Source organism: Bipolaris maydis (genome assembly GCF_028858645.1).
Source record: "Bipolaris maydis strain C4 unplaced genomic scaffold PSV08scaffold_17, whole genome shotgun sequence".
Classification (NCBI taxonomy): Eukaryota; Fungi; Ascomycota; class Dothideomycetes; order Pleosporales; family Pleosporaceae; genus Bipolaris; species Bipolaris maydis.
Window position 1 is genome coordinate 1,100,748 of NW_027093873.1, and position 19,802 is coordinate 1,120,549.

Genomic DNA, 19,802 nt, shown 5'->3' on the forward strand with positions numbered 1-19,802 from the left:
CCCAATTGTTCTCGTACTACCTGCGTATGGGGTGCAATGCGTTAAAAAAAAAACCATAGTCGTGAGACATGGAAAATTTGGAGAAACGGAGAGATTCTAGAGTTGTCGTACATGCCCACACCTCTCTACTTACAGCTTTGACCTCCACTAACCGAAACTCCAAAAGAAGCATTACCTACCGCCCTTTGAGGATAAGGACATAGCAAGTTTGTCTTGTTGACCGTGTTGACAGCATCCAAAGAATCAGGAGCGACACCTTGCTCCACCCATTTCACAAGCGCGTCCATAACACCCAAAGGCTGCCCACCAGCTCCTCCAGTACAATGGCTCAATCCTGGCGCTTCGAACAGTCGGAAGAAGTCGTGTACATTAGGCGAGATTTCCTTCACAGCGTCGTAGTAATGTCTTGTGTTGCGGAATGGGATACCGTTGTCAGCCTGTTTCTCAACTTTAGTACTAGGACATTTTTTTTAAAAAAAAAAATTCTCCTAAAGATATCAATCAACTAACCATTCCATGATACGTAATCATTTTCCCGCCAGCGCGATGAAAATCCCGCAAGTCCGGGTCGCCAGTGCCGATGATGGAGTCGAACTCTCGAATTCCCTGGAGAAAGACTTGCTCGTAGTCTTCTCTCGACATTGCACTCGCATTGAACTTGGCGTCTTTTTTAACAAACAGCCTGATCCAGTCGGTCCACGTGGTCCTCGGTACAGCGGTGCAAGTTCCATTTGCCGAGCAGGTTGTTTGCGCAGGACATTCCTCGGCGGTGAGATTGGTCTCGAAGCCGTGCGAGTACCAGAGCTGCGAGCCGTCGCTTGCGCGGGTGCCGCTCCATGCTGCTTCGGCGACTTTGGCTGCGGTTTCTGAAACACTTGCTGTGGACTCGGTAGCACCTGGACAGTCAATCGTCTTTCCGACCATGGAGTAAGGGTTGAACTGGCAAGCGTCTGGGTTGGAGATGAGTCCGTCCAGGACGCCGTCTTGGCCATCGCAGGCCTTGATAGCAGCCGTAGTAAGTGCATCGAGCTCACATGGACGAGGATATTTGCCCATCTCGCTCATGACCTGTTGTGGATAGTATGCCGAAATGAACAGTTGCGAGTAGTATATCGCAGGTGCAGCAGCCGCGATCCCATCATACAAGTCCGGATACCGTTGCGCAGCCATGATACCTTGCCGTCCTCCTTGCGAACACCCGCTAAAGTACGAGTACTTTGGGGCTGTGCCATAGAAGTCTTTGATGATACTTTTCGCAGCCAGCGTGGCGTCGCTGATAGAAACGGATGCAAAGTTTTGGAGAGCATAGAGATTGACATTTCCAGGACTCAACAATGCCCAGTCATCGGCAATGTTTGATATTGGAACCCCAGCATCCGTAGCCACTGTTGCGTACCCTCCCGCTAGGCCTGCATACATGCGCTCATCAATGACTGGGTGAAGACCCGCTACCCAGCCTCCGCCGCCGATACCTTGAAGGCGGTGATTCCAGGTCGGTTTTATAGGCAGGAAAACCTTGGTCGTAATCTTGTCGTTGGTGCCTGGATGCGTATGGGTGATGGTGACGTTACAGAACTGCAGGTTTTGTGCATCGACATCGCCAGAGTTTGGATTGTTGGAGTACGGCACGAAGGTTGAGTGATTCTCAACTAGCGAAGCCGCAATGTTCTGGAACTCGGCGCCATAGACGATGGGCAATGTGAAGGCGCTCGACTTGCAGTGATTTACGATGGAGTCCATGGCGTGGAACTTGATCTGTTGCTCATATTGGTATCCGAGCGGAGGATGTGCTGCCATGGCTTTTATGTGGGAAGTGTTTTCTTTGTTCCTGTGGGGACTTCATCTTCACAGTCTTCCGTCACACTAAGTACGTGCGTTCACCGTTTCAGTGAATGGTGAAAATGCTTTTTTACAATCAAAAGTAGATGAGTTGACATTTACTTTTCATCTACTGTCTGGGTCAGATTGGCCACAAGGACACATGGTGGTGATAAGGAGATGCAGCATACCGTATGTGAATCAAGTGCTTACAAAACTGGAGCGCCCTTCTTGAACGTGATTTTGATGCGGTAGTGGCCCAGGATGTTTCATTTGTTCTTTGTACATAAGACAATTTATTTTAATGAAGTGGCGCATACTCCAAACATGTCGCTTGCACGCCTTACCATCGTCCAACCCTGACTATCGGGTTGTTTTACGGCTTTTCCATGGCTCTCATAGTGGTAGTATAGGTAGTTCTTAAGATCATCGTGAGATCATAGGGAGATTCAGTTTAAGATTAAGACGTCTGGTGAGGTTGCGTGGCTGATGTCTAGTGAGGGACGATTACGCGAGTTCGCTGCATACTAATACTAGTAGTAGTAAGCAGGGACTCCGGGTAGTAGTAATACTAGTAGTACTAGGTATATAGACTAGTCTACTACGTGCCACGTACCGGGAGCATCTATGCGAAAACCGGCAATCGTAAGTAAGGACATGTATGAAAATACAAAACAGCAACACCAGACACGGCTACTCTATGGACTAACAATGTCCCTGCGCAAATGGTTGGATCGCTTCGGCTGTGGGATCTTTGTAGGAGGCGAGACTGCAGGGGGCCAAAACACCGCCGTGGCACGAACTAGCCTGTGATGGGCAACTTGCTCAAACTGCCTCACACATGCATGCGCCTGATTTCGTCCAGGAATACGCCTTCTCCAAAAGCTCAATTCTGGTGGGTAAACCCACATAATATATATCCACACGTACAACACCGCGTAGCATTGGCCCGTTACGAAGTAACGTGGGCTAGATTGCCCTTCGTTGCCAGCGCCACATCTCGCTGCCTGGTTGACGGGATTGCTTCTGCATCCTTCGGTTCCTGCAGCTAGGCTGAAGCTGGCGACATGATGAGATGAGGTCGAATCTCACTGAACACAAAGTTCACGGCAATCAACGCGTCCTCTGGGTCTTCCATTATCCCACTCTGTACACATACGTGGGCCTCAGTATCATTGTCCGACTATGATGTTCACACAGTTTCTCAAGGCTCTTTCCCTCTTGTCTCTCCTCCTAGCACCTTTTACCATCGGTCAGAATACCTCGGAGTGTGAGTTTAACAAGAGAAGAACCCTGAGTATTGGAATCGTACGTCGCGCGCCTCCCGTCCCTCTTCTTCAAAACTTAAAACCACTGCGACTGACTTTTTTCTTCAAGGTCATGTTCGATGGCTTTGAGCCCATTGAGGTCTGGGGACAGCTTGAATACCTAACATCGGTGAGTTTGACCGCCCTTGTGCAGGCTGCCCTCACCACTGACAGCATACAAAGTTGTCGGCGTTCTACAAAATGACCCTTTCCATCATTTCATACCAAAAGGGTACCGTCAGTGCCCGACTCCAGCCACATCTTGGGGGGCGATTTCAGCAGCACGCTCGGTGCAGAAATAGCAGTTACGCATACGTTTGCCGACGCACCAGCTCTCGATGTCATTCTGGTTCCCTGTGGCATGGGCGTCATCAACGCTACATTGAGCAATAGGACCGAGATCGAGGAGTTTCTTGTTCGTCGTGTGGACCAGGCCGAATATATCCTCGGGCTCTCGTTTGGAGTAACGCACCTGGCGCGGCCGGGCCTCCTCAACGCCAAACGCGCCACGACCAGCAAGAGCGGCTACCAGTGGATCGTGAACTATGGTCCAGGGGTCAAGTGGGTGCCACAGGCTCGGTGGGTTGTCGATGGCAAGTTCTGGACCGCTTCAGGCATGATGGCCAGCTTAGACATGACATATGCCTGGCTGTCACATGTTTATGGGGCTGAAGGGGCTGTCAATCAGCAAACGAATGGTATCGAGTATGCTCCACATCTTGATTCTTCGTGGGATCCTTACGCTATCGTTTTCAATGTCAGTCTAGACTATTCCATCCCTTGAAGCCTATTGTCTTGTGCTGACGGCTGATATTCCGCAGGTCCCTGGTGCGAATGCGAGCAGACCATGCCAAGATTGTGTTGGACCCATTGGGACATGAGTAAGTAGGAAGGCACAAGTCACTCTTGCATTGGTACTTGGGACCCAAGTCCGTCGGAATTATTCTAGTTTGCTGAGACCATACGAAGACTCGCGTTCAGAAGAGCGAGCCGCTGTTCTTTCATCTTCCGCATCTCATTCCCAGTCCATTTTATTGCAACTCAATGACAAGATGACGCGGTACAACTTTGGAATTCCGTACCATGTATTTCGACAGACATGAAAGTCGCTCAACACTATGCATGAAGATCAAGGTATCCCTATTCATCACCTGTATCACGCTGACATAGATGGAGAATTTCCAAAGAGTTGATTGTCGTATCCCACCGAATCTCACTACACCTCGTCCACCTCGATCCCCCAAACCCAATCTATACTCCCAGCTCCCCCTTATCCGACTACTCATCACACCTAACGCCCCTAATCCTCAAGTTATTCGGCAACGCAAGACACTTTTCCTGGCTCTTGGACCCCCATCCCACACCAGTACAATCCTCTCTTTCGTAAAACGTAATCTGGCATCCATTGTTGCTCTGGTACATGAGGCTCGTTCCGACATCGTAGTTGTAGCAGCGTCCGGCTTGCCAGTTGTGCTGGAGATTTCCTCTGCAGTTTCTGACAATCCAAGCAGAAGATGTGCCGGCTAGCAGGAAAAGAAGGGCAGTGGGCTTCATGGTTGGTAATATAAGGAGAGGTTTGCCAAGGGGTGGTCGATGGTGTAGTTTTGAGAGAGAGAGAGAGATAGATTCGTAAAAGCAAGTACGAGAGGGAAGGTATTTAGAGCTTGATATGTCCGGTTTCTCTTTTCTTCTGACACGCTACGGATACACCTTTCTATAGTGTTATCGTTTTGTCTTCGCTGAGGATGTTAAACTAGCATTTTGGCCCCGATATTGAGTCGACACAAGTTTGTACGAAAGAGGTGTCATGCCCCGATATTCATGGTAGAAAAAAAAGGTCACATTGCCCTGTCGTCTACCTTTTCAGTTACTGCTTATGGATCCGGTCAGCCTGTTGGTAGGAACAAGGTGCATTGATGTTCTTGGCAAAAAGAGTCTGCTAGATGACAGGAAAGTATGCTTTTCGAGCTTGAAAACTTCAGCGTCAATTCTAGAAATCAAACGTGAGCTTCATTAGAATCGATTAAGCATTTGTATGCTGTTAACCATCCAGAAGAGATTGAGCGTTGTATGCCAAACATTCTCACCATCTCATAAGAGCTTGGAGTCCCTAAACTTGGCGGAATGTTAGTTTGTAAGTTGAGGATTCAGGGCGTTTTGCCTTGGCTTGAAAGAGAAAGTAGTCGTGCCGGTATTCCGTCTTAGCCCGGAACATCGCGTACTCAGCCTCATCCTTCATTAATACACTCGGATTAGCTCCGGTAAGCCTCGCCTGTCTTTACCACACGCAGTGTAAGATCTAACAGAAATTGGACAATAGTCTTCAGATGAGGCCCCTACTCAGAGCTTTTCTGGCTCTCTTGGACGATCTGGGGTCAATACTCAAAGCCCAGATGCATACTCTATCACGCGCTCCTTATTCCTCCATAACGCCAAAGACATCGTCCAAAAGGTAGAGGTAGGCATATCTGCTGACCGCCACTGGGAAGAGGGTGGTGTAGTGTTCCGTCGATATCGATAAGCTGCACACCCGCAGTCAAAAGTGTTTGGAAAACAGCCTTACGCAAGAAGGCGAGTTCGAAATCGAGTTTTGCAAAGTATCAGTAGTACCGTTTCCATCTTTTTCTTCTTGCATACTTCAGACCATATGCTACGCAGCAGCTTTACTCCTCACCTCCAACTTCCTCGGTTTCTTCTTCTCCCTCACCCCAGCATCTCCCCCCTCCCCACCCTCCTTCTCCTTCCGTTGCCTCGAAATCTCGTCCGCAGCCCGTCTCAGCGCCTCAGGATCTGGTATGCCATCTTCCTCCCCTCCAATGTGCTCCTCCATCTCTTCATCTACTTTCTTTTCACTTGCAGACTCATCTCCATCCTCCCCTTCCGCTTTCTTGGCATCACTACCATCACCATTCTTTTCTTCCCCTTTCTTACCCCCAAGTTTTATCCACGGCCCATGTACACCGCCCACACCAGCTCCTACAAGCGTGCCCACTGCCGTCGTAGGTATCGTAGCGACAGTCCCCACAAGCGTCCCTACGACGGTGCCTAGTCCGGCTCCAACAGCCATACCAATCCCCCCACCCCCCACACTGCCTTGGAACGCACCCGAGCTCAGCATCCGCGCCTTCTTGCTATTTCCATGGGCCTCAATCTCCTTCTCGTACGCATCTCGCAGGTACTTTTCCCGCTTGGCAGGATCCTTGATGGTTTCGGCGGCGGCGCGCAGAGAAGATGCAGTTTTGGCGGATGCAAGGGCGGATTCGGCGCTCGCGGCCGCTTGTTTTAATTTGTCTTCGGGACTGTCTGATTTGGCGGCAATGTTCTTGAGCTCATCTTCGGGGACAGAGGGAGTCTGCTGGTTCAGCTTCTTGGGTGGCATCGTCAGGTGTGCACGCTGTTTCGGGAAAGATGCAGTCTCTTAAAATGTGTGAGATGTTTTTTTAATACAGATATTACTGAAATGCCATAGTAGGAATTGCATGCGAACTGGCAAGAGGTGCCATCATAAAGTGCGATGTCTGCTCTGACGTCATCCGTCACGTCTCCGCGGTTCAAAACTTGGAATACGCGTACTACTACGACAGCAAAACAAATATAATGTTATCACATGGACTGAATGACGATGTAAACGAGGCATATGCTTCGATACAGTTGTATTAGATTTGCGGACCGAGCATCAACTATGAACATGCCATGGTCGCATTAATGTATGTGCTAATTGCTCACTTATTGCTTATTCCCAAGTCAGCGTCCAGCTACCCTGCCAAGCTCCAGAACTTGTCAGTTCATTGAGTCCCGTCAGCTTCAAAACGCTACTGGTCTTGTTGTAATCAACATTGCTAGCATCAATCGCCTCACCATTCAGCTTGACGTTTTGGACCGCAGGAGCTCCCAAAACTGTCACGTTGGCAAGTGCGTTCGTGTCCTTGAACTCGCCCTGAACATCAACCTCCAACTTTCCGCTCGTAGCAGCAAATGCAACATTCAGGCACGAGTCTGGCTCGATGGACTCACCATCATCAACGTATAGGTGACCCGATGCAGTGCCTTCACTGGAGAGTGCGACAATGAGACCCCAGGGGTTCCGGCGGGACTCGGTAGTCGTGTATCCAGGCTCCTGAATAGGTAGGACCGAACCTCCGCGAATGTATACCGGGATGTGGCCCAAAGGTGCTGAGATGGTCGTGTTTACGCCAGCCTCGGCTTGGACACGCTCGCCAGAATACCAATCAAACCATGTCTCGCCGTCGACAATACCAGGGAACACTCCCTTGACAGTATCAACTTGAGGCTCGAGGACAGGCGTGACTAGGATGTTTGGCCCAAGCAAGAATTGTGTATCTACACCAGCGAGTTGGGGCTCGTTGGGGAATTCCCATGCCAGCGCCCGCATCACAGTTGACCCAGTCTTGTGAGCGTCATTGAATAGCGTGTACATGTATGGCAACAGAGAGTATCGGATGTGCATTGCGGTCCTCGAAGCAGAAGCCACGGCCTCCCATCGGTAGGGCTCTTGGGGAATGGCGGAGAGTACGTTGTGGTTGCGGTAAAAGGGGAAAAAGGCCGAAAGCTGCATCCATCGAGAGCAAAGCTCCATGTCAGTGTTTCCGTTGAATCCGCAGGTATCGACACCAAACATCGGAATACCAAATAGTGAAAAGGAAAGTGCTTGTGGAATCGAGAAGAACATGTAGGCCCATTTAGAAGCGTTGTCGCCACCCCAATGACCAGCCCACTTGCCGCTGCCAGCAAATGTGGAGCGTCCAATGATAAAGGGCCGCTTTCCAGGGAACACCGAAAGGAGACCGTGATAAGTAGCGTTAATGATCTGGTGACCAAAGAGGTTGTGGACATCGTATTCCTCCACACCATTTGCATGAGTTGCATTGGGGCTGACAGCATGAACAGCAAGATCAGCGCCATCTTGTACGTGGTTGATGACATAAGGAGGATAGTTGATGTTTCGCTCTCCAGCGGTAGGGGTCGAGCGGAAGTAGCTTGTCGAAGTAGAAGTCACTTCGTCGGTCACCGTCGCCGTCGCAGTTGCCTTCCTGGATGCTTGGGCGGAAGCTGCTGCAGAAGCGGACGCCGCCTCGGTACCATTTGTGATGTTGAAGCTCTCTGGGTAATCATAGATGACGTTGTTCACCTCACCGGGAAGCGAGAAGGGCGGGTGAGCCGGGTTCAGGGTGACGTTGCCAGTACCACAGGATCCAACGCAGAAAGAAGAGACTTCAGTCATGTCAACCCAGAAACCGCTATATGGTACCTCTTTGTACCACTCGACCATCTCCTTTACCCACCAAGATACACCGTTGGGCGACAACCAATCAGGGAAAACGGTGTACCCAGGCCAGACAGCACCGATATATTGGCTGCCGTCTGGGTTGGACAAGAACACACCAGATTCATTGCCGCGCGTATATGTGTCATATGCATCGCTTGCGTTTTGCGGGTTGGGGATGTAAATAGCTGCATCAACGATGGGTACAAAATGCTGGTTGTTTCCATGCAGCCATCCGAAGAAGTCGGCCACTTCAGAGGGAGGGAAAGCCACGGGATCCAGCGTAAAGTCACGGTACTGGTCCATGTAGTCAATGTCGAGCCAGATGGTTTCTGCAAAATGATTAGCAATTTTACAACAATATTCGTCAAACGTTCGCCAGGGGCGAACTTACCCATTGGGATGTTGAAAGCTCTCATGGTCTCAACAATTTCTCGAGTCTCGGTCCAGTTGCGGTAGCCCCAACGGCATTGATGAAAGCCAAAGGTCCAGTATTGCTGCATTGCTGGCAGGCCAATAGCCGCCTTTTGATACGCTTTAGTAACGTCCGGCTGTGAAGGTCCATCGAAGAAGTACAGATCAATAGCACCTCCCAGGGTCCTCCAAGTTAGGTGATCAGGTTTCAGCACCACGTCCATACCATGAGTGTTGCGGTAATAAACGCCGTGGGAACGCGACTCGTAGGGCGAACCATTTGTTTTGGTATCCTTCTTCTGGCCGATCTCGGACTGCGTCAAGGGCTTGGTGCTACAGTTTTCGCCCTTCTCAAAGTACCGGGTCTCTAGGTAAAAAGGGTGGCTACCGTACAGGTTGCGGTCGATAGGATCACCTACGTCAGCAGCGTAGATGGTCGCAGTGAAGTTGTTGTTAAGACGAAGACCGTGAATTCGTTCACCCAGACCGTAAAGGTTGTAGTCCTCTGGCAGGCTGTTTACAAATTCAACAAATTGATTTTCGTAAATGAGATGGGTGCCTTGAGTTGTGAAGATGATGTCTCCAGTCGAGGAGCGCTCGACATTGAACCAAAAAGATGGCTCATTTCCCCCTGCATGCTTGTCAGCTCATTCTCTTGGGCATCAACAATACAGTATCAACAAGATCAATATTGGTAAAATGATAAAATGAATTCCGAGCAACTCACAGTTGAACTTGAGATCGGTCTGCTCGGATGATTCCTCGACCTGAGGACGCGGAATCAGATCTTCGGGAACAATCCAATGCGACTGGTTGCTTGCACCAGTGTACTTTGGTACAATGTTGACTGACAGTCTTCCCTTGGCCTGGTACTCGACTTTCAAGTCTAGTTCCTGGATATCGGTGCCGTAAACATTGCATGGCTTTCCAGCCAGGGTCAACGTGGCGGTCAGGCCACGATCACTCTGCTGAGGGTTTGATGCTGTGTAACCAGGGCAAACGTCTTGCGCATCCACGGCTTGTGGGTCATAGATGTTGGGAATCTGTTGAACGCCCTCATCCGCAGATGGAGGGATGGTAAAGATGGGATTGAAGTAGGTGGGCGTGCCAGCGAGCGTAGTACTCCATCCACCATTTGAAGAAGTGGTGGGCGCTTGGCCAGCTGTGAGTGCGAGAAGAGAGGACAGCACAGTAGAAGCCTGGACGAAACTTGTGTGCGTCATGATGGCGGTGCTGAACCGGTCAAGAGCTGCCTGAAGATTCCCAGTGGCCCATGGCGGCCACGTCGTTGCTTTATAGTCATCGCTGTCTGGTTGGTGAAGGATCTGCTGGGCCATACGAGCTACTATGTATCAAATGAGCATGGAGCGATTTTCTACAATGAGGTAGTCTGGAGTGACGATGGGCAACATGGGAATGCAAGCCGGATGCAAGCGCATGGGGCTTGCATAAGCGAGGCGCGTGCGGGGAAAAACATGGAGTGCCGCCCCGACATTGAACGAATAGGATTCCACCAGGCGTGGTTTTTTTCGCGGAGACAGCACAAGTGCGGAGATGGAAATACTTGTGTGAGTGTAGCATGACGCAACGCCTATGGTCTTGAGAAGCTTCCGGGTAAGAAGCTTGTGGCGAGTGGCTGGGTGTGAAAAGGCAACCGTGCGGGCTCATTGGTGAATATACGCAGCACCTGCTCGATGTGGCCTACATAGGAGAAAACCCAGGACGCCACTCGGATACGTGCATACAAAATGGATATGTTGAGGTAGAAGGACACGGATGATATAGTGCTATGCATTTGCGTTCTTTTGAAAGTGTCTCCAAAGATGCAGAATGCTTGCCGATAGGTTGCAAGTAAATCTTGTCCCGATGCCAAGGGCTCACGTGACGTGCTCCAGTAGAATTCCGCTGCTGCAAATGACATTTTGCAATCCGCGCAGCTTTGTGTCTTCTGGAATACGAATGGGTGGAGTTCTCGGAAGAATTATCGGTTCAGCCATCGTTCCCGTTGCATGGCACCACCATGGCAGCCGACCATTCTGTAGTCGGGGCTCCCCAATACTGTGGGGTATCGTATCGCTTCCCCACATCGGGGCCTCCTAGTGTCCCAAGTGCAAAGCTTAGAGAGCTTGTCACACAGCACGTCGTCGAGACATTTCTTCACCAGGGGGAGTGTATGTATTGCACTGGAAAATGATATCTTTATTCATTTTGGGTATTACTATGATTACATAAGTGTGCGTGGGCACGGATTATTGAATGCTCTACAACAGGGGGTATGTTTTGCGTATGTACGATCCCTGGTCTGTACGCGCCTGGGGCACAAGGTATGCTTTTCAGCCGACTTGCGACCCGCTTCCTTGCCGCGCCGCGACGCTCTCCCGTGACCTCGTTGGCCCAAAGTCGGACACAAGCGCGTGCGGCGTTGCACATGCGTTAGACGCGCTGGGGAGAGAACCGTTTTCGCTCTCCAAGCAGCTGGTCAATGTCGCGGTGGTAGAGTATCGCCCGAGGTTCATCACCCAACAAGGCCGACCAAGGTCTTCTTGCGGACCTTGAGGAATGGAGGGACAGAACCTAGCGTGTATGCGCTCGGCATACTCGCTAGTTCAGGCTAAGGGTGAATAGCTCGTTGGTCTGTTGTCTTCATTCCCTCGGCGAAAAGTCAAATATCGGGTAAGGCCGCCCTCGTCGGCAAGATAAAGTCCCTCAGCAGGGAGCCAGCTTCTAGATTCACGCGTCTTGTGACTTGCAGTACTGGCTGCCGAAGTTCGTGATGAGCTCTTTGTTTCCGTCTTTTGTTTTTGTACATGTTGTTGTGGTTGTGATGATTGCCGGGGTGGCGGGGTATAAACAGTTGGTGATAAACGAAAGTTGGGGCTTGTGGGGCTCAACAAGGCCGCCGAGCTTGGATGTAAAAACGTGCCTGATGCAATCGAAGATGCACCAGGTGAAGAAGGTTCTGGTAATACACCGAGGTCCATGTTTCTGCTCGTACTCTGAGGGAAAAGTGAAAGCGTCGGAGGAAACTTGACCTGTGTTGGTGTTCGTGCACCATTTCCGTTTGACGGCTCTTCTATGATATCCTGGTACCAGTCGTATGAACGGAAGCTGAAGCTTGGGCTCGGGGGTGGAAGATCCGGCAAGGAGAGTTGGCGCGCCTTGCCGTCCAAGCTTGCAACCGTCTCAACGACAGGACTTAACGGCTCTAGGCCGCCGTTTGGACCCCGATCTGACAACGGGACAACCTTACTCTCCTGTTCCTTCTTCGGATACTGCCCGAGTTCGTACTCGGAACTTTGGGATCCAGGAGCAGGTGCTCTCGAAATCGCAATGGGCGGAGGAGCGTTGGCAACAGGTGGAACATATTCTTCGAACTTGTACCGTGGTGCGCGGTCACGCGGCGTTGCACCGCCGCGTGGAGTATCGTTGCCTCGCATAGGACTAACAGCTTGCATCATGTCTTCGTCCATGATCATGCTCTTGTTGATACTGACGTTGAGTGCGTAGATCTTGGTCTCCTTTGGAATGGGCGGAAGGGGGAGTTGTGGAAGGGGAAGGAGCGGTAGTGCTTTTTTGTCCATTGACCCATGCCTGCTGCTGGCAACCTCCTTGATTTCCTGAGGCGCTACCATCCTGGCGAAAAGTCCCGGACTCATAGCACTCTGAGAGTTGAAGGCTGGATACTGGGGACTGTTCGGCATTGACGCCACCAAGGTCTTTTGATCCGTCGCATTGGAGGTGGTTCTGCTCCGAGATTGCATGGGCGCTTCAATTGACTGGTTGCCAGGCCTTTGTGTCCGGCGCTTCAATATCCAGACCGCGAATCCTGTTAGTAACATCAAAAGGGCAACAAGTCCTGTTCCCATTACAATAGCGGATCCGGTGGTTAGCCGTGAGGTGGAATCAGCTCCTCCAAACGGAGCCGCACTGTCCATGGTGATGCATCTCTCGTTGGAGCATATCCTGTCGTTTGCACAATCACTGTTTGTAGAACATGTTGCGATGGCTGGGGTGTTGGTGTAAAGAGAAGTGGATTGAAGTGAAGCTTCGGTAGGGCTGGGACTCCGATCATCGGTTTCAAGTTGACTGGTGGCGAATTCGGATGCCAGGCTGCTTTGTGATGTGCTTGTTGGTGATGAAGATGTTGTAGGTGTAGTGGGTGTGGTGGATCCGGATGGTCTTGGTGTTGAGCTGGTGCTAGATGTAGCAATACTTCTTTGCGTTGAAGTGGGCGTAGTAGTCGATTGTCGTGTTCGACTGGTAACGAGTGTGGTAGACATTACTATTAGAGGAGGGAACAAAAAAGGATATACACTGTGTAAATGAATGGGGCGCCACGCCAATACTTCCGTTAGATACGGTTGGTACGAAAGCGTCTTTATGTCAAGAACACTGACGCTGGAAAAGCAAGGCCATGAACGAATGTAATCTTGGACAAGATCGCTGTGCACGAAGGGACGAAGATCCTCAGTCGAAGGAGGCCTTTGCGACGCAGACCGCGATGCAGGGCGACGCGGGTTAGTCCATATCTTGTAGGGCCCGGCGAGAGAGACTAAAGTTTATTGACGATTAGCGCACGGTGCTTAGGCCCACCTCCGGTTGGTGTCTGAAGATCCCTAGTGTTTGAACCAACGTCGCACTCGTCAAACCTTCTAACCCCCGATTTTGCTTTCCCCATGACTTAGGGCAGACAATGGCAAAGGGCAGAAATCTCGTTTGTTGTTTTTTTCTTGATCTCGATAACAATGCAACCCTTCTGGCTAGTTTGCGATGACTTGTCTTATCTGTAGACGATGGCATTGCTGGCTGTTCCTCTGGCTAAACACGGCTCTACGCAACTGCCGCCACAACGCTACAGAACTTGAGTCATGGAATTGACGGCTACCCCTCCGAATGCGGCACCCATGTTGTTTCAGGGGGACGGAAAGGTACACATTCGTACTATTTTCTGCCTACAAGCCACTCGACATTCTGTTTATGGCTCAGGAACGGGCGAAAAACTGGATACCGGTTTATAACCGTCTCATCCATGGTAGCGAGGCTGCATCGTTTATTGGAGATTCAGTCTTCCTAGCTGAAGAGCACGCTTAGCGTCGTTGAAAGCTCAAACTCGAACCCTTCTCATCTGATCGATAGCAGGATGTGGGCATGGGGCAGGTGGATCTCAGCGTCTCCTTACAGAGCAACCGGCCTGCAGAGCTAAGAATTGAAATACGCGCATTAAGCGAAGCTTGCAGAAGCTTTTGCTTCCACGGCGAGAGCTACGGGTTCTCGAGGTGTATAGTGCTGAGCTCCGTCTATGGTGCCCGGCCCGTCTGTGGTTGTTTCAATAGACGCACCGGTCTGCAGTGAATAGAAGACGACGATTAGGTCGAAAAAAAACTTCATGTCAGCGTAGACAATGTTGCATGAGTAAGCGCTGTTGCGGCCAAGTGTGGTTCTGAGGTGGGTAGCGTCAAAGACAAGGTTACGTCTGTGCTGGTCAGTGATCACGCCTCGGAAGTTCAGAGTGTCTGTGCAATCGACGAGCTGTGGTAGTCGTGCGGTCATTGATATGGTCAGAATTTGGTTCGCTTGCCCTCTTCCCGCTGTTACAGTCGCCGAGGGATGTGCCTCAGTGGACGAGCACGCTATGCATAGAGTGTGTATACACTGGCAACGCTGGCTACAATGGCTACGCTAGAGGCAGGATTAATGTTATCACCATTGGGTACTGCTACTTGCCTGTTTCTGCACCACCAAGTCTCAATGTGAATCGGCGATCGATGAGCAGAATTACAAAAGAAGCCTGAAGCACTACCTTTCATAAGTTCAAGTTCGAAGGGTCGCCTTGCTTTCCACTAGGATCCGGGTGGTGGTGGGGTGGAATGATAAAACACACAGAGTGCATTAGATCCAATAGCGAGTATTGCTTTGTTGTCTGAGATGAAGGACTGATCGCAGTATAGAAAGAGTAAAGCGAGTGAAGAAAAGAAACGGGTACGGCTGAACCTAGTGGTTTAGCGGGAGAGTTTCTTTTGCACGTGGAATGCGTGAGGGTGTGATCGTGTTTCGTAAGACGGCGAGGTGTTGGAAAACAACCAGTGACCATCGTCCCGACACCATTTTCCGGCGCATTACCGCGCTCATTCGCTCGTGGCCTAAAAGCAAGAGTCTAAATGACAAATATAGGGTAAAAAAAAGACCTTGATTATCCAGGTCACGCGATCAGAGGCAAGGCTGTTGATTCTCACCGCGCAAGCCCCTTGCACATCTTCCATTTCGATGCTTCCACTTTTCTTTTCTTTTCTCTATCCCGATACCTTATCTTCAACAGTTCAAAAGCCACGGAATACCTATTGAAGGGCGGGTTAACGAGGCCTGCCGAAAAGCGATAATCGATAATGCAATGAAGCGCGTGATGTGGGGAGGAGATGACCCGACAGCCACCCGGCGGAGACGCGCCTGGCGCTACTATGAGAAGCGATACCATCCAGCCATGGCCAGTTAGGTACCCGAATGTACATAGTAGGTAGGATCTTCTTGCCAAGAACCCGACTGTTGAGCTTCTGGACGCGAATGAAGGTGAATGTATTATTGAAGCGGGGTAACGAGTCCTAAGAGCCCCCCCTGCTACACCTGCTTAGCGCATCGTATTCGGTGACATCATGAATAATGAGCTCCCCGCTATTGGCCTCAATGCTCCCGACGTGTCCCCATGGACAACGCTCTTACTTTCAACACGATCTAGTTGTAGCCGTTGATGCAGTTATTCCGGGCATTGCAGCCTCTCCGAACCTCACTCAAACTACACTTCAGCCCAACGTCCCGATCACAAAGATCCACGTTCACGTCATCAACCACAGCGATGGCGCAAGAGTTCAAGCTCAAGGATGTCACCTCCCTGCAGATGAAGAATGGGGAGAAGAAAGAAGCCGAAGTTGAGGGTATTGAGGGTGGAAAGGTGCTCTTGTTGAAGGTCCAGGATCAAGTTCACGCCACCAGCCCGAACTGCACGCACTATGGAGCTCCATTGGTCAAGGGCGTACTGACGCCCGAAGGCCGTCTGACATGCCCATGGCACGGGGGTAGGTGGCTGTTGCGGCAAACGCTATACGAGCAGAGCTAACATGAGACAGCTTGCTTCAAGGTTTCGACCGGAGACGTTGAGGATGCGCCTGCCCTCGACCCAATTGACAAGTATGAGGTAATTGAGAAGGATGGTGCCGTGTACGTCAAGACGACGGAAGAGGCACTCAAGGCAAAACGGAGACATTTGAACCTCAAGTGCTCATCAGTCAGCGACGATAAAGTGCTTGTCATTGGTGGTGGTTCTGGTACACTGGGTGCGATTGAGGGTCTCCGAGGTGGGGGCTACACTGGCAAGATTACCGTCATCTCAAAGGAAGGCTATCAGCCCATTGACCGAACCAAGCTGTCCAAGGCATTACTGGCCGACATTTCGAAACTGGCGTGGAGACCAAAGGATTTCTACAAGGACGGGTCCATTGACATGATCGAAGACGAAGCAAAGAGCATCGACTTTTCGGGCAAGAAGGTGTCAACAAAGTCGGGCAAGGAGTACGAGTACACCAAGCTTGTGCTGGCAACTGGAGGCACGCCGAGGTGGCTGCCGCTTGAAGGGCTCAAGGGCGATTTGGGCAACGTCTTCCTTCTCCGGACTCTGCCAGATGCGCAAAACATCCTCCAGGCTGTTGGAGACAATGGAAAGAAGATTGTCGTGATCGGCAGCTCATTCATCGGCATGGAAGTTGGCAACTGCCTGGCAGGCATGAAGAACGATGTTACCATTATTGGAATGGAAGAAGGCAAGTAATGTAAGCGCCTAGACTTGAGCGACACACTGACGAGACGGTAGTGCCAATGGAGCGAGTAATGGGCAAGAAAGTGGGGGCCATCTTCCAGGGCCTGCTTGAGAAGAACGGTGTCAAGTTCAAAATGAGCGCGGGCGTGGACAAGGCGACGCCGTCAGCAGCGGATGGGTCCAAGGTGGGCGCAGTCCATCTCAAGGATGGCAGCGTATTGGAGGCAGACTTGGTGATTGAGGGAGTGGGTGTTGCGCCGGCTACCGAGTACCTCAAGGGCAACTCGAGCATCACGCTTCTGAAGGACGGGTCATTGAAGACAGATGAGTCATTTGCGGTCGAGGGGCTCAGTGACGTGTACGCGATTGGTGACATTGCAACGTACCCTTACCATGGACCTGGAGGTAATGGATCACTGGTGCGCATCGAGCACTGGAACGTGGCGCAGAACGCGGGTCGGTCAGTGGCCAACACAATCAACAGGCCGGGAAGCAAGGCCAAGCCGTTTATTCCAGTGTTTTGGTCGGCACTTGGTTCTCAGCTGCGGTACTGTGGTAACACGATGGCGAGCGGGTACGATGATGTGGTAGTGCAGGGAGAGTTGGAGAAGCCATCGTTTGTTGCCTACTACACCCAAGGGGAGACTGTCGTGGCGGTAGCATCCATGATGAAGGACCCGTACATGACGCAGGCGGCCGAACTGATGCGGAGGAACAAGATGCCGAGCAAGAGTGAATTGCAGAAGGGGGTTGATATTCTGGAGATTAGTCTTCCAAGTGAGGTGAAGATTTAGATGGGAGTAGGATGATGGATCAAGTGATTGTAGAGTGGGAATGTGTAGTGGAATCCATTGTTTGAGATTACAGCGAAAGTACATAGTGGGTAAGTTAGTGGAATCAAGTGGTCCAGGGTGCAAAGTCTAGTATTAGATGTGAAGCGGAAATTGGAATGACGTCTGATGATGGAATCCGGGGCAAGTTGTTTCAAAGAATGGGGGGTAAAACCATGCAAGAGAAGGGCAAAAGGGACTGGGGCGGGTAGAGAGAGAGGGGAAATGAGGGGCGATGAGAAGAGGGAGATTGGAAGGCGAGATGGGATTTTGGGATGGTGACGTCGAGGGCAAGCGGCAGGAGCCTCGGGTTGAACCAAGCGAAGTAGTTAAGTCGGCACAGGCACAGGCACAGGCACAGGGACGGCAAAGGTTGGGAATGGCGCAAAAGGTCGAGCAACGGTGGGAGCGGGAAGGTGGGTCTCTCTCTTTCTGCCATGGCAAGGGCGATGGAGAGGGCGCGTGCCAGGGCAACCTCATTTCCGAGGACGGGCCTAAACGGGTATGGATGGTAGGAGGTAGGAAGGGCTGGATTCAATTTGCTCCTTATCCACGGTATATGTGTACATGGGTCGACATGCTATTTGGTAACATGTAGAAATTGACTCCATCCAGTCCATGGATGTGGGTATCTAAGTACACAAAAGGGAACAAATGCAGGGAGGCGTGGGTTTGTCCTGCATTGGGTGCATGGCACTAGTAAGTATGCAGGGTGCTTCGTCGCTCGCTTGGGGCGTGGGCTGAGACACGGTGACAGGTGTGTCAGGGTGGAGCGGATGAGATGACTACGAGCATGTCACCCAGTTCCGTCACCCGTCTGCCTGTCTGGCTGGCTGCCGGCGGTTGTGAGCAAGTAATGTCACAGCAAAGGAGGGCCAGGCTGAGAGAATCATATCACATGAGCCCGGGGAACCACGTCTAGGGCTGAAGGATGCAACTGTTGGTAGGGCACATTGCATGGCCTACTCGAGCAGTCCAAATACTCGACCCTACTTACAGACAGCATCATGGCCATGGAGGCGCGGCGGGAATCCGATTCCGATGCCGGTCATGTGACTGGCGCGGCGGCTGGCAGGCAGTTTGTTGTTGATGTTCAGATGCATGTTTTTTTCGCGACAGTTTGCTTTTGCGGCCCCGACTCAGACGCCTCCCCTCGGCCATGCACACCAAGAAGAAACAAAATGGGGGCCCAACGGTCAGCAGCCAACCACGGATGCATGTGCGAGGAGAGCAGATAGGCTTCGGCCAGATGGATGCAAAGGGTGAATGGGTGGCCGGATGAGATGCAGCATCTTGCCAGCGGCAGGTCGAGACTAGGGACATTTGAGGCATTCAAGGAGCAGGAGCAGCAGCTGAGGGCTATAGCCATGCAGAAGAATGGCAGCTGCGCCGAAGGGGTGGCAGTTCGCGACTAGGCCGACCATGGCGGCCGGGCGAGCGCATAACGGGCAATTTACGCGCGCCGGGGTGGGTGGATGAAACAAGCCATGGGCCCCCCCGGTACTGCCCACATCCGACCAGCTTGGCCATGAGAGGAAATACACAGTGGGCCACCATGGCGCCGGCCAGCAGCAGGACCAGCAGGACCAGCAGCCGCCGCCGCCGGCCCTGGGGCGCATCGAGGGAGTGGGTTGTTAGACGGCGCTTGGAGAAGGAGAAAGGGGAAGAGAGAGAAAGGCAGAGGTGTTCTGGGAGAGGGTAGGTTGATGGCCGTGACTATGTACTTTGTATGTATACAAGTGTACATGTACATGTATGTATGTATGTGTACCTGTACATGCAGTGTATACATGGGAGGATGATTTACATGTTCGGTGCAGTGCAGTGCAGTGCACTAAGTAGAGTACATGCACCCATTGGTACATTCACACATTCATACATTCATACATTCATACATACTACATACTACTATGTAGCAGACGACGCACCATGTACAGCATGTCCATGGATGGCGTGTTGCAGCGCACTCGCAATGAACAGCCATGGTCGATTCCCACTCCAGGTCGCAGCATCTAGCAGCCCACCAGCCGATGCTTTTGGCGGGCTGGTTTGATGAGGGCCCCCTGTCAATGATGTGCATCTGCGGTGCCTCCTTTCCCACGCCCATGGCCCTTTACCGAAATTGCCAGCGAGACCAACCTCCGGCGCGCCTCCTCTCCCTCTGCACCCACGCCGCCCAGCACCAGAGCAGTCAGCAGCCGCCGCCGCCCGCCAATCGCCGTCGCGCTGTCGACTGCGAACGAGTGAGTTGTGCACCGCCCAAGGCCGCGAGTCGCGAGTTGAGTCGAGCGTGGAGAGGGAGCGCGCACACGGCAGAGTCAGAGCCTCAGGTGCGCGCCAGAGCC

At 51.6% G+C, this 19,802-nt stretch overlaps 7 protein-coding genes across 7 annotated transcripts; 2 read left to right on the forward strand and 5 right to left on the reverse strand.

The window, feature by feature from the left end:
• Window positions 1–125: 125 nt before the first annotated feature.
• On the reverse strand, window positions 126–1,740 carry PSV08DRAFT_375035 (Tannase/feruloyl esterase; the record flags this gene model as incomplete). The annotated part of the gene is made up of 2 exons (XM_014218463.2): window positions 126–437; window positions 511–1,740. 2 exons carry the CDS (start codon window positions 1,738–1,740, stop codon window positions 126–128), a joined length of 1,542 nt encoding a protein of 513 aa, XP_014073938.2.
• Window positions 1,741–3,003: 1,263 nt separating this feature from the next.
• PSV08DRAFT_382706 (class I glutamine amidotransferase-like protein) lies at window positions 3,004–4,022 on the forward strand (the record flags this gene model as incomplete). Its single annotated transcript, XM_066093410.1, has 5 exons — window positions 3,004–3,126; window positions 3,196–3,255; window positions 3,309–3,366; window positions 3,428–3,882; window positions 3,947–4,022. 5 exons carry the CDS (start codon window positions 3,004–3,006, stop codon window positions 4,004–4,006), a joined length of 756 nt encoding a protein of 251 aa, XP_065948043.1. The 3' UTR covers window positions 4,007–4,022.
• A 198-nt stretch (window positions 4,023–4,220) lies between these two features.
• PSV08DRAFT_366525 (uncharacterized protein) lies at window positions 4,221–4,679 on the reverse strand (the record flags this gene model as incomplete). The annotated part of the gene is made up of 1 exon (XM_014218465.2): window positions 4,221–4,679. One exon carries the CDS (start codon window positions 4,677–4,679, stop codon window positions 4,404–4,406), a length of 276 nt encoding a protein of 91 aa, XP_014073940.1. The 3' UTR covers window positions 4,221–4,403.
• A 1,096-nt stretch (window positions 4,680–5,775) lies between these two features.
• On the reverse strand, window positions 5,776–6,504 carry PSV08DRAFT_405840 (uncharacterized protein; the record flags this gene model as incomplete). Its single annotated transcript, XM_014218466.1, has 1 exon — window positions 5,776–6,504. The coding sequence occupies one exon, from the start codon at window positions 6,502–6,504 to the stop codon at window positions 5,776–5,778; it is 729 nt and encodes a 242-aa protein (XP_014073941.1).
• A 262-nt stretch (window positions 6,505–6,766) lies between these two features.
• PSV08DRAFT_211709 (glycoside hydrolase) lies at window positions 6,767–10,046 on the reverse strand (the record flags this gene model as incomplete). The annotated part of the gene is made up of 3 exons (XM_014218467.1): window positions 6,767–8,741; window positions 8,804–9,454; window positions 9,551–10,046. 3 exons carry the CDS (start codon window positions 10,044–10,046, stop codon window positions 6,859–6,861), a joined length of 3,030 nt encoding a protein of 1,009 aa, XP_014073942.1. The 3' UTR covers window positions 6,767–6,858.
• Window positions 10,047–10,999: 953 nt separating this feature from the next.
• PSV08DRAFT_412970 (uncharacterized protein) lies at window positions 11,000–13,854 on the reverse strand (the record flags this gene model as incomplete). The annotated part of the gene is made up of 2 exons (XM_014218468.2): window positions 11,000–13,080; window positions 13,832–13,854. The coding sequence occupies 2 exons, from the start codon at window positions 13,852–13,854 to the stop codon at window positions 11,430–11,432; spliced, it is 1,674 nt and encodes a 557-aa protein (XP_014073943.2). The 3' UTR covers window positions 11,000–11,429.
• A 1,816-nt stretch (window positions 13,855–15,670) lies between these two features.
• On the forward strand, window positions 15,671–17,588 carry PSV08DRAFT_405843 (uncharacterized protein; the record flags this gene model as incomplete). Its single annotated transcript, XM_066093723.1, has 3 exons — window positions 15,671–15,890; window positions 15,942–16,573; window positions 16,675–17,588. 3 exons carry the CDS (start codon window positions 15,671–15,673, stop codon window positions 17,419–17,421), a joined length of 1,599 nt encoding a protein of 532 aa, XP_065948044.1. The 3' UTR covers window positions 17,422–17,588.
• Window positions 17,589–19,802: the final 2,214 nt, after the last annotated feature.